We start from the raw sequence: 17863 nt of genomic DNA, 5'->3' as shown, positions 1-17863 counted from the left end.
CTCGTCCAGGCGTTCAGCTTTGATCAGTGTCCTTCCCCACACGTCACAGTGAACATGTTCATGCCAGACTCCCGGTGAGCTGTGGGGTGTGAGGACATGAAACATCAAAGATGGCTTTCCTTTGACTTGTTTTGTGGCGTTACAGAAGGAAGCCTCGCGCATCCAAAGCAAACACCACTGCCATTCTTAGACACAGCTAAACAGAGACACACTGATCTGAGCTTCCTGTGTTTTGATGGCCCTTTTAAAATTAGAAATGAAACAAATAGAACAATTAAACATCGGACAATTAAAACCTCTATAAAGTTTCCACAAACACCACATAAGATGTCAGATTGTACACTCATTCAAGCCCTTGATGTGAGGCTGTCCAAACAAACAACCGTGAAAGTCTCATTTCCAGAGCGAAGCAGCTCACCCTGAACCCACTGGACCTGCAGGCCAACCTTTTTGTATTTTGTCTGTTTTGATCAAGACTACTTTATGACATAGCAACACGATTGTAAATGTATTATTAATTTCACTCCAACCTTTACACAGACAGAAATTCCACATCCTGTATTTTTGTCTTGAATTTGACTCCCTCTGTCAGGCCAGGGAACACGTGCTCCAAGGTTAGATCCTCTCTTGACAATCAATCAGCTGCTCAATGAGACTTAATTTAGCTCTAATTGGATTATCTGGTTGGACTCCCAACTGGCGGGCATTCTGAATGCTGAGACTCTGGTCTTCGTTAAAACCAGCCCCTGACCGTGGGAACGCTGCCATTTGCCCTCCATCAGCAGCAACCTAGCCTGGGTGAGCTGCCATTTGCCCTCCATCAGCAGCCTGGGAACGCTGCCATTTGCCCTCCATCAGCAGCCTGGGAACGCTGCCATTTGCCCTCCATCAGCAGCCTGGGTGAGCTGCCATTTGCCCTCCATCAGCAGCAAGCTAGCCTGGGTGAGCTGCCATTTGCCCTCCATCAGCAGCAACCTAGCCTGGGTGAGTTGCCATTTTCCCTCCATCAGCAGCCTGGGTGAGTTGACCGGCTGTGAGGGTGCTTCCACTGGCCCCGGCCCGCGTGGCACTTCCAGTTAGCCTCTCCTAGATGACCTACGGGAGGTCTTACGGCACGTCAGCGTGTTATGTGTGTTATGCAAACGCTGGTTTTGCATGCTCAGTAGCCTGGGGTCGATGTGGCCGTGCTGTCGCTGCTGGTGCAGTCATGGATTTCCCATTGTTTCCTAGAGACGGCAGGATGCAGCCACACGCAGGCCAACATGTGCTGCTCCGCCAGTTTGGAATGGCAGGTGGAGTTATGCAAAGCTGAAATAGGCCTACATTCTGGAAATAGATTGAGATACTATAATCCACTATGTTCACTATAATTCACTATGGCCACTATAATCCACTATAATCCACTATGGTCACTATAATCCACTATGGTCACTATAATCCACTATGGCCACTATAATCCACTATGGTCACTATAATCCACTATAATCCACTATAATCCACTATTGTCACTATAATCCACTATAATTCACTATGGTCACTATAATCCACTATAATTCACTATGGTCACTATAATTCACTATGGCCACTATAATCCACTATGGTCACTATAATCCACTATTGTCACTATAATCCACTATAATTCACTATTGTCACTATAATCCACTATAATCCACTATGGTCACTATGGCCACTATAATCCATTATGGTCACTATAATCCACTATGGCCACTATAATCCACTATGGCCACTATGGTCACTATAATCCACTATGGCCACTATAATCCACTATGGTCACTATAATCCACTATAATCCACTATAATCCACTATGGTCACTATAGCCACTATGGTCACTATAATCCACTATGGTCACTATAATCCACTATGGCCACTATAATCCACTATAATCCACTATGGTCACTATAATCCACTATGGTCACTATAATCCACTATGGCCACTATAATCCACTATAATCCACTATGGCCACTATAATCCACTATGGTCACTATAATCCACTATGGCCACTATGGTCACTATAATCCACTATAATCCACTATGGTCACTATAATCCACTATGGCCACTATAGTCCACTATGGTCACTATAATCCACTATAATCCACTATAAACTATGGTCACTATAATCCACTATGGCCACTATGGTCACTATAATCCACTACAATCCACTATGGTCACTATAATCCACTATAATCCACTATGGTCACTATAATCCACTATGGCCACTATAATCCACTATGGTCACTATAATCCACTATAATCCACTATGGTCACTATAATCCACTATGGCCACTATAATCCACTATGGTCACTATAATCCACTATGGCCACTATAATCCACTATGGTCACTATAATCCACTATGGCCACTATAATCCACTATAATCCACTATGGCCACTATAATCCACTATGGCCACTATGGTCACTATAATCCACTATGGTCACTATAATCCACTATAATCCACTATGGTCACTATAATCCACTATGGCCACTATAATCCACTATGGTCACTATAATTCACTTAGTATGGTCACTGCTCTTGGAGACCACTGGCCAAAGCCTTTTTAACAACTGCAACTTGGACGCTCGCTGATGAGCTGACTCTCTCCACCTTAATGTACAAGTTATTTTATTGATATTTATGCTCCTAATCTAATCTGACCTGATATACTTACATCTTTTACTCCTAATCTAATCTGACCTGATACTGTGTGAGACCCTAGTGTGTGTGTGTGTGTGTGTCTGTGTGTAAGACCCTAGTTTGTGTGTGTGTATGTGTAAGACCCTAGTGTGTGTGTGTTTTTGTGTGCAAGGCTCTAGTGTATGTGATTTCTATGTATGCTTCTATCTATGGTTGCAATTTTAAAAAATTTGCGAGTACAGTCCATGTATTGGATTTTTCTTGCAGTGGAATGTTGATGTGCTTTTCCATAACTGCCAACACGTGGCACTGGTATGAAAGGAGGGTAAGGACTGTGGGTAACTGGGCAAGTACCTACAGAGTGTTTGAGAAAGACAGTGCAGTATTTCACAAATGTCTTGCTATCCAGAGGGTTCTCTCTGTAATAACGCTGGCTTGCTATCCAGAGGGTTCTTCAGAGGGTTCTCTCTTTTAGAACAGTGTCTTGCTATCCAGAGGGTTCTCTGTTTTAGAACAGTGACTCTTGCTATCCAGAGGGTTCTTTTTTTCAGAACAGTGTCTTGTTATCCTGAGTGTTCTCTCTTTAAGAACAGTGTCTTGCTATCCAGAGGGTTCTCTTTGTAGTAACGCTGGCTTAAGTGGCCGGGAAGTTTCTTGCCAAAAGGCTTTTTTTCTGAGGGTTTTTTCTGTGGGGTATCTGGAGACACTGATGCACTGTTTCCCTCGCTCCCGGCTACTTTGAGAGAAAATGAAAGACACACACTCAAATACTGTCACACGCACGTTCATAGACATACACTCACACATACTGACTCACAAGGAAGTGTTCTGTTAATGTCTCGACCCATGCTGTCTGCATAGTGCACTTTCCTTTTAAGCATGACAACTGCAGCGGCAGCTGAGTTTGCCTTCGAGCATGATGGCTGGTCTGGTGAGCAGTGGGCCGAGTGAGTGTGTAACCCAGGAGTAGGTAGATTAGCCTGTGGCTGGTCAGCAGGATTAGAGAGGTGTGGTGGGACTCCAGCTAGCGTTAGCCAGGTAGATTAGCCTGTGGCTGGTCAGCATGATTAAAGAGGTGTGATGGACTCCAGCTAGCGTTAGCCAGATAGATTAGCCTGTGGCTGGTCAGCAGGATTAGAGAGGTGTGGTGGCGGGATTGGATGTGGTGCTGTATCAGGGAGTGAGAGTGTGACTGGGGCTGCTTTGTCATGTTTCTGTAAATGTGCTTTGTCATGTTTCTGTATGTAAATGTGCTTTGTCATGTTTCTGTATGTAAATGTGTTGCAGTACATACACGTTTAGAACTACGGGAGCCGTCACACATCAAAACTGGCACTAGTTCTGGACTCCAAGGCACGTTGAAGCATAAACCTCTCTCTGAATAAGCAATAACAACATATTAATACAATTTTGTGTACTATTTTATTGCCATTGCTTATGTGTGATGCCAATGAAACACTCTTTAGGCCACGGAATAAATAGTTTAATTTTGCCTGTTAACCGAGCTACTGAAGCTAGCTAGCTAACGTTAGCACAGTAAATGGAAAGTGAATGGGAACGGCTAGTTATGTTCGCTAGCTAGGTAGCAGCTAAGGACTTTGGTTAAATTTGTATATTGTTGCAAACTAACCTGAAATAACACACGTTCAGCAACTTTGTGGTAGTCTACTAGTCCTAGCAAAACTATGTTAGGTTAGGTTGTCAATTGTCTCTGGGTCTAGAAACTAGAGATCAAGTGAGCCGGTGACAGATCACAAAGTTATTTTTCTCTTTATTTATTTCGTTGGATTTCAATGTCAGATTGTTAGAAAGACATATGACTTGTAGAAAATGGGCTCGTAACTTACATTGCTGAATGTAGGGAAATTCTGCAGATGAATCCAAGCTAATGTTTTTTCTATGCATGCAGACACCAAAGACTGAGCTGTATTTCGCATACGTCCCTTGCTGGCCACCGTTATTTTAAAATGGTACACGTACACGGCAAGTCGACACTGCACTATGTAAATGTAAATGAGGATTTCTAAGCCAATAGGTATGCTTCGATTTGGTGGTGGTGGTAATTAAATATGAATGTGGCCACATTTATGAATGGGAAATATTGATGTTGTTAACAAACAACTGAAAACGTTCCACAGGGGCCCTTTACGTAATAAAAGCAGGCCTGGTGGGCAGTGTGGCTGTTGCTGGCTCCATATTGATCAACTCTGGACTGCTTGGGTGCTAAAGAGGGGTGTGGCTTGTGATCAGCTCAGTACAGGGAAATCAGAGGGAACACCTTTGGAATTAGACCCAGTGGTCATGTTTTTATTCAGCCTTTAAATCCAAATACTATTTGGGTTTCAATCGCATGACTGAACTATATGTATTAAACAGGTAAAATGGAATGCCACATAAGACATTCAGAAGTAAGACGCAGTTTACCCCAGACTTTCTTTTGAATCTAGTCTATAGTCTAGTTTAGACTCTAAACCAATAGCTCTGTTTTCAATTAACTCACTCTGGTGGTATGCCAGGAGTATGAGATTGAGATGAGAGTATTATAAAGACAAAATAATCATTTTTAAATGTTAAAAACTTTTTAAAACTAGATTTCGTCTTTCTTGAGGGGAAAACATGTATATTCAGCCAATAGGAGGCAATAGGCTCACTAGGCTAGTTTAACTGTTCTAACACGTCCAAATAGGAAGTGTTAGAAAAAGAAGTGTGGTGAGCACGTCTAGCAGCAAAGCAGAAACTGAACATTTGTGGTTGTAGCTGACAGTCAATAATAAATAATATTCATATTAGGAATAGTAATAGCCTTCTGTGTAAATTACGCAGTTGGATTGGCCTATGCTACTGTATATTAATGCCGGTCATAATGGTGGTCTAAACTATTTTGTTCATAGGATGAAAAAACAAACACAGTGCTTTAGTGTGAGCCCATACAAGGACTTGGATCCTTCAAATGATCTGCAACATTCTGTCTGTAAATGGCTGCAATTCCGCCAATCCAAATTAGACCATGTACTTAGCAGGGTTTTGAGCGCTCCACTGCTGTGTGATGAGACGAGAGTGTGTGTGTGTGTGTGTGTTAGAGGGACAAAGACACAAACACTAACACACACACACACACAGACAGACACACACACACACACAGACACGCACGCACGCACGCACACACACACACACACACACACAGACATGCACACACACACACACACACACACACACACACACAGACACACACACACACAGACATGCACGCACACACACACACACACACACAGACACACTCACAGAGACACGCAGACACACACAATGAACTGATAGTTGATGCTCCACACAGAAAACTGGGATGTCACATTTATTTGGGTCATTTCACAAGAGATTCAACACCAATATCTGTGCCTCAACATGTGTGTGTAAGATCAAGAGATTCAACACCAATATCTGTGCCTCAGCATATGTATTCAACACCAATATCTGTGCCTCAACATGTGTGTGATGTGATGTTGGATAAGTGTGTGTGTAATGAACAGAGGTACCAGCACCTGGACAGAACTAAGGGGCAAAAATACAATTCCATAATGCAACATTCAATAAGGTTTGAGACTGGTACACCACCTGACCAATCTGGATAGAGACTGGTAGACCACCTGACCAATCTGGATAGAGACTGGTACACCACCTGACCAGTAATCTGGATAGAGACTGGTAGACCACCTGACCAATCTGGATAGAGACTGGTGTGGTGTGCTACTCTCAGTCCAAGTGCGAAGACAAGAGTGTGTTTTGTCTAGCCCGATCTTGAAATCCCCCTGTTGGTCTGTCACTAGAGGCTTCTGATGTGGCATTCATTGCAAGCGTCTCAATCACCCACTATGTGGTTACTGTTTTAGACTTGATTTAGATTTAGTGTTATTTAGTATAATTGTATTTTAGTATATTCTTTATCTTCTACTATCCTTATTGCTTACTTGTGCTTTTTTTATATTATACACTTTTAATTACTTTTTCTGCTGTTAGTGAATGTTGTGTGTGATGTCTGTATGCTACTGAGACCTTGAATTTCCCCTTGGGGATCAATAAAGTATCTGTCTATCTATCTATCTATCTATCTATCTATCTATCTATCTATCTATCTATCTGTATCTATCTGATGTGGCATTCTGATGTGGGTGCTCAGCAGTAGAGCCGGTTTGGACTTAAGGGCCTTGCTTGCGCTCACACTAATTGAGCTCTGAGGGACACTTGTGCATCTGTCCAATCTAACCAGAAACTGATTTTGCTTTTTTCCTCTCCTCCTGTACAGAATGAAGATTTCCCACCCATTAAGAAAGCCCCTTCCTCTTAATGCCTCAGTGTAAAGTGGATTATGTAAACCGGATGACAAACTAGTACAAAAGGACCCCATGGTGTAAACGATAGTGATTGATTTGTAGACATCAGTTTTGTGCTCTCTGACTTTGGAAGTTTCCCCTGGTGGCACAGAGGAACATAGAGACCGCGCCAGACCAACGCGAGCAGACCAAGCCCCTGTAGAGGCGGCACCAGACCAAGCCCTACTCCGCGGCCCTATAGAGGGCCATGCCCAACCTGCTCAATGCTGATGCATCCTTCAGCTCCAAACAGGAGCTTCTGGACCTCCACGATGGCCCCATTGGCCCGGTGCTGGACACGCCGAGCCCGGTGGAGTCACAGGCGGACAGCCCCTCGGCCTCCAGCCTCGGCAGCCCGGTGGGAGACGACCTCCAGATGTGCGCCGGGGACGGGTTGGCGGACGCGGCACAGGGGTTGAAGTTCGTCCCCTCGGACGCAGAGAACCTGTGCGGCTGGGGAGGACTGACCCCGCGGTCCATCCAGACGTTCAACACGCCACGCTGGGTGCTCTTCTTCCTGTGCGTGGCCTCCTTCCTGCAGGGCATGATCATCAACGGCTTCATCAACACCGTCATCACCTCCATCGAGCGCCGCTTTGACCTGCGCAGCTATCAGGTAGGAGTCTGACTAAAACACAGGGGGAGTAGGAGTCTGACTAAAACACAGGGGAAGTAGGCGTCTGACTGAACCACAGGGGAAGTAGGCATCTGACTGAACCACAGGGGAAGTAGGCGTCTGACTGAACCACAGGGGAAGTAGGCGTCTGACTGAACCACAGGGGAAGTAGGCGTCTGACTGAACCACAGGGGAAGTAGGCGTCTGACTGAACCACAGGGGAAGTAGGCATCGACTTCCTGTAATGGAACGCGGGGCTTCACAGTCTACATAAGAATGAGTATGAGCCTTGCACGCAACAGTGGTTTTAAAAGAGGTTATAGGTGACTGCACTGCTTTTCCTGTTGTAGACATATGCATGACACAGTTTCCTGTCATATAGACGTATGCATGCACAGTTTCCTCCCTCTACTGTATTGCCGTTATGTACCTCATGACAATGCAAACGTGGACGTAAATGAGGCTGCCAATGCAAATGTGTCTCCTCCCTTCTCAGGCTGGTCTCATCGCCAGCCACTATGACACTGCATATACTCACAACATGTGTGTGAAGTAAATGTGTCTATTACAGTATCCTGGATGAAGTCAGTCTATGTGCCTCTAAGCTAGCTTCTTAGGCTGCAGTAAACCTTGTAGCTTTGTCTGTGTGGTAATGCTAACTCTAGCTTTGTCTGTGTGGTAATGCTAACTCTAGCGTCATCTGTGTGGTAATGCTAGCTCTAGTTTCTTCTGTGTGGTAATGCTAGCTCTAGCTTTGTCTGTGTGGTAATGCTAGCTCTAGCGTCTGTGTGGTAATGCTAGCTCTAGCTTTGTCTGTGTGGTAATGGTAGCTCTAGCTTTGTTTGTGTGGTAATGCTAGCTCTAGCTTTGTTTGTGTGGTAATGCTAGCTCTAGCTTTGTCTGTGTGATAATGCTAATGTGTCTCCTGCTCCCTCCTCAGGCGGGTCTCATCGCCAGCTCCTATGACATTGCTGCCTGCGTGTGCCTTGCCTTCGTCAGCTACTTTGGGGGCACGGGGCACAAGCCGCGCTGGCTGGGTTGGGGCGTGCTAGTCATGGCGCTGGGCTCGCTGGTGTTCGCGCTGCCCCACTTCACCACGCCGCCGTACCAGGTCAGCGTGCCCGAGCGGACGGGCCTCTGCTCCAGCAACGTGACGGACACTTGCCAAGACAGCGCGGGCAGCGGCCTCTCGGCGTACCGCTACGTCTTCATGCTCGGCCAGTTCCTGCACGGCGTGGGCGCCACCCCGCTCTACACTCTGGGAGTCACCTACCTGGACGAGAACGTCAAGTCCAGCTACGCACCAGTCTACATAGGTGAGCACAGTCATATCGATACATGCACATGCAGACACCACCTGCAGCTCAGCCCCCCGTGTGTAGCATCTCCATCATACATCACCTGCAGCATGTAGCATCTCCATCATACACCACCTGCAGCTCAGCCCCCCATGTGTAGCATGTAGCATCTCCATCAGCTGAAGCAGGCCTGCATCGAAGGCCATACACAACAGAAGAAACCTAACAACAGCATGTGCATGCCTAGAATGAACCACCCTACGCTGAGTTAAAAAACAGCCCTTACGCTGAGATAAAAAACAGCCCTTACACTGAGATAAAAAAACAGCACCGATATCAGTCCTAATATTGACACTGCTTAGTGGAGAAAGGCTTGATGGCTCCTTAGATATATCCTGCTAGCATCACTTAGAGATGGCTCCTTTGAGATATCATCTCACAAACAAAGGGCTTTTAGCCAACTTTTCATCAGGTCAAACACTTGTATACAGTCCTCACATGGAATGTAGGTGACATCATGAAAGGCCTTGTAGAAGCAAACAGAGGAAAGAGCCTTCTCGTCAACTCTGTTCACCCATGCCTGACCCTCAAGCAACCCTAAAACAGAACTGATGTAGTGGAAAGAATGATTAATGAACACATACTTTTGTTACGGCTGTATGTGATCTCAGTGCTGTGTGTGTGTGTGTGTGTGTGTGTCGGTGTGTGTGTTTGTGTGTGTGTGTGTGTGTGTGTTCGTGTGTGTGTCTGTGTGTGTGTTTGAGTGTGTGTGTTTGTGTGTGTATTGTTACGGCTGTATGTGTTCCCAGTGCTGTGTGTGTGTGTGTGTGTGTGTGTGTGTGTGGCTGTATGTGTTCCCAGTGCTGTGTGTGTGTGTGTGTGTGTGTGTGTGTGTGTGTGTGTGTGTGTGTGTGTGTGTGTGTGTGTGTGTGTGCTGCTTTGGGCCTTAAACAGGCCTGTGTGGCTGCAGAGTGGTGTGCGTGTGCTCCCAGGGTCACACATACGCACACAGGGGACAGAGAGGAGTCATTGGGTGTGTGAGTGTGTGAGTGTGTGTGTGTGTGTGTGTGTGAGTGTGTGTGTGTGTGTGTGTGTGTGTGTGTGTGTGTGTGTTCTCCCGTTCTCCCTACCTCTGCTCAGGTGCGCTGCATGTGACACGCTTAATGAGGAGCACCTGGCCCTTGGTCTTGTCTCAACGCTGTACATAGCCTGGCTCAGTAGCAGGAAGTTCCTCCTTTAACGCTCTCCTGTTTGTCTCATGAAAGCATTTTTTTCCTTTCTATGTATATTTATTCCCACCATTTCATCTCCACAGTTTGACCAGTGTTCTTCCTCACCCTCCTGGATCTTGTTTGTCTTTTTCGAACATTTTCTCCTGATTTCTCCTGAAGTTGTGAGCTCATTTTTGTCCCTCTCAGGCTTCCGTATCCCTTCGCCTCCATGTGTTTGTGTTTATCAGTGAGGCCCACCGGCTCCACCCTACACATCAATAGAGGCTCATGAATGGTGGCCCTCCATGGCCTGCATATCAAAGGCAGTCGGGGACAATCAGAAGCCAGTCAGCCCATGGGTTGCGTGGGCCTCGTCCAATGAGCTGGAGTGTTATTGATCGGATGATCGGAACAACAACACCTTGTCCAATGAGCTGGAGTGTTATTGATCGGATGATCGGAACAACAACACCACGCATAAGAGCCCAAAGGGGCTTAATTTACTCCCGTGTGCAGTTTTTGGCGACAGGAGTAAAGATACCCCTTGTGGCACACTAGCGGACTGTCTCCACTCCTCATCCTCTCTTCATCTCTTTCTCTCTCTCTTTCCCTCTCTTCCTCTCTCTCTCTCTATCTCTCTCTCTCTCTCTTTCCCTCTCTCTCTCTGTCTTTCTCTCTCTCTCTGGTTCCCAGGGATCTTTTACACGGCAGCCATTGTTGGACCGGCAGCTGGTTACCTGCTGGGAGGATTCTTCCTCAACATCTACACAGAGACGGATCAAACGTGAGTGATGTTGGCTCCACTTCCTGCCCACTCTGGGTCCACTTCCTGCTTACTGTGGGTCCGTGCCAGATGTTGTGTTTACAGTGTGGTCACTAATGGTTGAAATGTTTCTCACTGTTGTTAATATGCTTTTCTCCTCACAAACATTTGTTTGCTTTGGGCAAAAGCGTCTACAGAAGACAAACAAAACTAGACTAAACTGTGGGTGTTGTGAGTGACCATGTCTGTAAACTGTGGGTGGTGTGCGTGACCATGACTTGGTCTTGTATGTCATGACCTGTAGATGAACTGAGGAACTTAAGAAGCTTTCTTCCTGTGGTGCTGTAAGTGGGAGGACGGAGGGAAGGAGCCCCCTCTAGTGGTCATCCATGAGAGGTCTTTGCTCTGATGCTAAAGGGGTGTTCAGGCCATCATGTCACTTTCACACACAGGATGCCTCCTCTCCTCATCTGATCCTCCCGTTCTCCTCTGTCCCTAGAACCGAGCTGACCCCTGAGAACCCTCTGTGGGTGGGGGCGTGGTGGGTCGGGTTCCTGGCTGGGGGGGCAGCGGCACTGGTCATTGCCCTACCGATCCTCGGCTACCCTCGACAACTCCCAGGTGCCTCTTTTGCATTCTATTCTATTTCTGTCTAATCCATTTGTGCGCTCAGTGTTGCATTTCTGTAATGACAATGACCCAATATAAACACACTCTGTGCAGGCATGTATAAGTATAAGTATAAGTGTATAAACTCTTTTGATCCCGTGAGGGAAATTCGGTCTCTGCATTTATCCCAATCCGTGAATTAGTGAAACACACACAGCACACAGTGAACACACAGTGAGGTGAAGCACACACTAATCCCGGCGCAGTGAACTCCCTGCAACAACAGCGGCGCTCGGGGAGCAGTGAGGGGTTAGGTGCCTTGCTCAAGGGCACTTCAGCCGTGCCTACTGGCCGGGGTTTGAACCGGCAACCCTCCGGTTCCAAGTCCGAAGCGCTAACCAGTAGGCCACAGCTGCCCCAATGTTCTCATTCCTAGAGTTGCATTTCCCAAGAATACAACAATAACCCAGGATACACACTCTGTGCATGACCCAGGATACACACTCTGTGCATGACCCAGGATACACACTCTGTGCATGACCCAGGATACACACTCTCATTCTCATTCTCATTTCTCCCTCCTGGCATGTTCTGATTTCTAAACCCTCTCGTGGGCAGGCTCCCAGCGTTATGTGGCCATGCGATGTTTTGATTTCTAAACCCCCTGTGTGTGTGTGTGTGTGTGTGTGTGTGTGTGTGTGTGTGTGTGTGTGTGTGTGTGTGTGTGTGTGTGTGTGTGTGTGTGTGTGTGCGCGTGCAGGCTCCCAGCGTTATGTGGCCATGCGTGTGTCCGAAGCACACCAGCTGAAAGATGGCAGCCAAGCCAGAGCTGCTGACCCTCAGTTTGGGAAGACAGTGAAGGACATGCCCAGGTACCCCAGCCCTCTGCCAGCATCACACCTCTTACTTACACACACACACACACATGAACAGATGCCTGTGGTTCATTTGCAAATTTGTCTGCATTCGTGTTTAAGAGGTAGTAGACATTGAAGAGGAGTTTAAGTGTTTCGTGTTTAAGAGGAGTAGACATTGATGGGCTGTTGGAATAATTCAAAGGTAGCCCTCAGGTGCTGGCTCTTGTTGTTTTGGCTCATCTGGTCTGGTGGACACACACACACACACACACACACACACACACACACACACTTGTTTTGGCTCATCTGGTGGACACTGGTCGGGCATGTGGTCAGCTCTTAGGAAGCAGTCACAGGCTACTGATAAGTGCATCTATTTCTTTGGATAAAAACCTCAACTGTAAATGTACAGTATGTATGTCTGTACTCTCAGCCGTTGTTGAAAAGAGACATGGTGACTGTATAGTTTTCCATTCTCAAGTTTCTCAAGTTTAACCATCACAGTAGTTTTTAGGTTGACTTTGGTTTGGCCTCTAGATGGGCAAATAAACTAATATGAATAATCAACACATAGTTACAAAGTAACAAGTGGCAATAGCTCAGACGACCCATAATGTCAAATGTAAACATGACCTGAAAGATGACCCATAATGTCAAATGTAAACATGACCTGAAAGACGACCCATAATGTCAAATGTAAACATGACCTGAAAGACGACCCATAAAGTCAAATGTAAACATGACCTGAAAGACAACCCATAATGTCAAATGTAAACATGACCTGAAAGACAACCCATAATGTCAAATGTAAACATGACCTGAAAGGTACAGTAAGTAGGCTGCCGATTGAAGGGGTTAGAAAAACAGTTCCCTTTGATGATAACCAGCTGCTTCCTTATGAATGCCTTGGCAGTATTAACAGACAAATAGCTAGTTTACGTAATGCTTAACATATTTATGCTGTTTTTGTCCCCAATGAAAAGGTAATTCCCATCAACAGTTTTTTACAATCACTTTGTTAACAGAACCTTGATGTCATTTTTCAGAACTCTAGACACAAAACTCACAACCAATGATCAAAATGCACATTTTTCAAAACTCTAACCCTTTTCTCAATTTCTTGGATACAATACACATAAAACTTAGATAATTTGTTCATTCAACTAAAATCACCTGTTCAATATGACACAACTTAACATCAAAGTACTACTATTTCAAAAGGCAATTCACACATTACATTTCAAATGATTGTCTATTAATTTCCTTACAATGATCTAACTATCAATTGATACAACTGCTCAAAATGATAAGTAACTGTTGCATTACTCTTAATGCATAGTTGTATGGAAACAGACAAACAATCTTCCATGTTTACTGCAAATCATGAAAGTTTCAAGATACTGTAACGAGATTCATTGTCACCAATTAGCGTGGAGCATGAACCAATTAGACTACAATATCCATGGATGTAGCCTAATATTTTACAATGCTTCGTCAGACACTGTGTCTATGGTCCCAAATACTGTACCACATTTTCAGACTATTTACAGTATTGACAGTACACACTGTACAGACGCAGGCCCTTGTACTGTACACTGCATTTGATGTTTTACAGTACTGTCTTTTATTTTCTATTTCATAACTAATTATTTTTGCTTTGATTCAAATAAACCTATGTTGTGATTATACTGTAGTGTTTTGCATCAATATATTACAAACTTTGTTCATTGATTCCACTGTGTCTGCAGTATTCTCTCTACTACTGCAGTACTTTTACAGAGATGTATTTACTGTACATGTAGTATCATAATGAAAACTTTATCACCTATTTTGTTCTACAATATTTAATGATTGTACGAACAATGACAGTGAAACTATCAGTTGCTTGTATGAGGGTGATCTATACTTATGTTTCAATGGTATTTCAGTAAATTTGTTTTTTGAACCAATGATTGTGCAAGTGCAAGATTTCTTTAAAGATGTGAATGCACAATGCAATGTTTTGAACATTAGACAACCTATGTTACAAGTGATAACCGTTTTGAGTTTTGTGTCTAGAGTTTTGAAAAATGACATCAAGGTTCTGAAAATAGTAGCAAAGTGTGTGTGTGTGTGGTGTGTGTGTGTGTGTGTGTGTGTGTGTGTGTGTGTGTGTGTGTGTATGTTTGTGTGTGTGTGTGTGTGTGTGTGTGTGGTGTGTGTGAGTGTGTGTACAGTATGTGTGTGTGTGTGTGTGTGTGTGTGTGTGTGTGTGTGTGTGTGTGTGTGTGTGTGTGTGTGTGTCTGTAGCAGTTCATACCCATTAGTGCATGTCCAAACCCTCTATTCTTCTCCTTTTATATGTTCTGTTACTTTTCTATTCACTTTCTATTCTCTTAATTCTCGTTTTCCCCCACAGGCCTGTTCTTCTCCTTCTGATTACTGAGCTTCGCTGGGTTCTGTTTTCCCCACAGGTCTGTTCTTCTCCTTCTGAAGAACTCCACCTTCATTTTCTTGTGTCTAGCGGGGGCTACCGAGGCCACTCTCATAGCCGGCATGTCCACCTTTGGACCCAAGTTCCTGGAGTCCCAGTTCAACTTGAGTGCGTCGGAGGCAGCCACCTGGTTTGGTGAGAGGAACTCTAATACAGTACAGCCCTCTAATACTGTACAGCCCTCAGCCACCTGGTTTGGTGAGAGGAACTCTAATACTGTACAGCCCTCAGCCACCTGGTTTAGTGAGAGGAACTCTAATACTGTACAGCCCTCAGCCACCTGGTTTAGTGAGAGGAACTCTAATACTGTACAGCCCTCAGCCACCTGGTTTAGTGAGAGAAACTCTAATACAGTACAGCCCTCTAATACTGTACAGCCCTCAGCCACCTGGTTTAGTGAGAGGAACTCTAATACAGTACAGCCCTCAGCCACCTGGTGAGAGGAACTGTAATACACCCCTCAGCCTGGTGAACTCAGGTTCACATAACATCGCCTTTCTAAAAGAATCGCATAAGTCATTTGTTTTCAGGTTTTTTGGGAAACACAAAAAAGGTAACCAACAATTGAATGATGATGATTTAGGCAACAACATTGTTTTTCTTTAGCAAAACATGACATATGCTATTATTTTAGGAAGGTGAGAATAATATTCTTCAGGTGTATTTTTGTTAGTTTTTTTTGTTACACTTACAAACATTAATGAAGAAAAAAGACTTGATGTGTACTCATTACACATAATTACAAACATACTGTGACAGACAATGCAGACGCTGACTGTTCAGGTAATACAAGTTTTACAACCTTACATGACGACACCAACCAGTTTTACAACCTTACATGACGATACCAATCAGTTTTACAACCTTGCATGACGACACCAATCATTTTTACAACCTTACATGACGACACCAATGATTTTTACAACCTTACATGACGACACCAATGATTTTTATTGTACATCATGTGCGCATACTTGGAGCAACAGCACTGATCATAAATGTGTTTTGCAATACATTTACAATACAAATGTGAAGCTATGCTGTTGTAAGACTGGTCCATGCGTTTCCTGTCCTGGTCCATGCATTTCCTCTCCTGTTGTAAGCCTGGCCCATGCATTTTCTGTCCTTTTGTAAGACTGGACCATGCATTTCCTGTCCTGTTGTAAGACTGGCCCATGCATTTCCTGTCCTGGCCCATGTGTTTCCTGTCCTGTTGTATGACTAGTCTGTGTGTTTCCTGTCCTTTTGTAACTGGCCCATGCAAGACTGGCCCATGCAAGACTGGCCCATGCATTTCCTGTCCTGTTGTAAGACTGGTTCATGTGTTTCCTGTCCTGTTGTAAGCCTGGCCCATGCGTTTCCTGTCCTGTTGTAAGACTGGCCCATGTGTTCCCTGTCCTGGCCCATGCATTTCCTGTCCTGTTGCAAGCCTGGCCCATGCATTTCCTGTCCTGGCCCATGTGTTTCCTGTCCTGTTGTATGACTAGTCTGTGTGTTTCCTGTCCTTTTGTAACTGGCCCATGTGTTTCCTGTCCTGTTGTAAGCCTGGCCCATGTGTTTCTTGTCCTGTTGTATGACTAGTCCGTGTGTTTCCTGTCCTTTTGTAAGACTGGCCCATGTGTTTCCTGTCCTGTTGTAAGACTGGTCCATGCGTTTCCTGTCCTGGTCCATGCATTTCCTGTCCTGTTGTAAGCCTGGCCCATGTGTTTCCTGTCCTGTTGTAAGACTGGTCTGTGTGTTTCCTGTCCTGTTGTAAGACTGGTCCATGCGTTTCCTGTCCTGGCCCATTCGTTTCCTGTCCTGTTGTAAGACTGGCCCATGCGTTTCCTGTCCTGGCCCATGCATTTCCTGTCCTGTTGTAAGACTGGCCCATGTGTTTCCTGTCCTGTTGTAAGACTGGCCCATGCGTTTCCTGTCCTGGCCCATGCGTTTCCTGTCCTGGTCTGTGTGTTTCCTGTCCTGTTGTAAGACTGGCCAATGTGTTTCCTGTCCTGTTGTAAGACTGGCCCATGTGTTTCCTGTCCTGTTGTAAGACTGGCCCATGCGTTTCCTGTCCTGGCCCATGCGTTTCCTGTCCTGGTCTGTGTGTTTCCTGTCCTGTTGTAAGACTGGCCAATGTGTTTCCTGTCCTGTTGTAAGACTGACCCATGCGTTTCCTGTCCTGTTGTAAGCCTGGCCCATGTGTTTCCTGTCCTGCAGGGTACATGGTGGTACCAGCAGGGGGCGGCGGCACGTTTCTGGGCGGCTACATCGTGAAGAAGCTGAACCTGCGCTGCCGGGGCATTGTGCGCTTCTGCATGTTGTGTGCGGTCATCAGCCTCATGGCCATCTTCATCTTCCTCGTCCACTGCCCCAACATGCCCATGGCAGGCGTGACTGCCCCCTACCGCCCCAGCCCGCTACTACACCAACACCAGGACGTGTACCTGGACCAGTATGAGAGCGAGAGCAATTACAACAGGTATGCCATGCACCACTGTGCTAATATGAACTACAGGTATGCCATGCACCACTGTACTATAGAATATGAACTACAGGTATGCCATGCACCACTGTACTATAGAATATGAACTACAGGTGTGCCATGCACCACTGTGACTTCCAACTCAATTAAGAGATAATGCTCAATCACCCAGCCTATCCTATGCTCAGAAAACCTAGATAGATTACATAGAAATACACTGCTGTTCAAAAGTTTGGGGTCACTTAGAAATGTCCATTCCACTCCAGTATAGACAGAATACCAGCTGAGATCAGTTGCATTGTTTTTTAAATCAGGGCAGCAGTTTTCAGGCAGCTTCTCTGAGGGCTAGTGCACCTCCAGCACCTGTCCAGTCAAGTGTGACAAGAGGACAAGTGTGGCTGTCAGGCTCACCTGTCTGTTTGGCTGTCAGGCTCACCTGTCTGTTTGGCTGTCAGACTCACCTGTCTGTTTGGCTGCACAACAGTATCACGAGCGGAAGGCCATCAGCCTGGCCAGGCCGTGTTAGTGTCACCAGCTGAAGGCCATCAGCC

At 45.5% G+C, this 17863-nt stretch overlaps 1 protein-coding gene across 4 annotated transcripts in view; it reads left to right on the top strand.

The window, feature by feature from the left end:
* slco4a1 (solute carrier organic anion transporter family, member 4A1) overlaps nt 1-17863 on the top strand; it is a 55385-nt gene that overhangs the window by 23760 nt on the left and 13762 nt on the right. For 3 of the 4 annotated variants that reach the window (XM_048241754.1, XM_048241755.1, XM_048241756.1), the window contains exons 2-8: nt 6955-7637; nt 8578-8953; nt 10840-10930; nt 11409-11530; nt 12279-12390; nt 14829-14983; nt 17048-17309. In XM_048241754.1, coding sequence (XP_048097711.1) covers nt 7230-7637; nt 8578-8953; nt 10840-10930; nt 11409-11530; nt 12279-12390; nt 14829-14983; nt 17048-17309 — 1526 coding nt within the window. In that variant the 5' untranslated portion in view covers nt 6955-7229. The remainder of the gene's footprint in view (nt 1-6954; nt 7638-8577; nt 8954-10839; nt 10931-11408; nt 11531-12278; nt 12391-14828; nt 14984-17047; nt 17310-17863) is intronic. The other variant, XM_048241757.1, reaches the window with a different exon arrangement.

Source organism: Alosa alosa, chromosome 4 (assembly GCF_017589495.1).
Source record: "Alosa alosa isolate M-15738 ecotype Scorff River chromosome 4, AALO_Geno_1.1, whole genome shotgun sequence".
NCBI lineage: Eukaryota > Metazoa > Chordata > Actinopteri > Clupeiformes > Clupeidae > Alosa > Alosa alosa.
The sequence above is the reverse complement of the archived record's forward strand: the minus strand, read 5'-3'. Positions and strand labels throughout refer to the sequence as shown.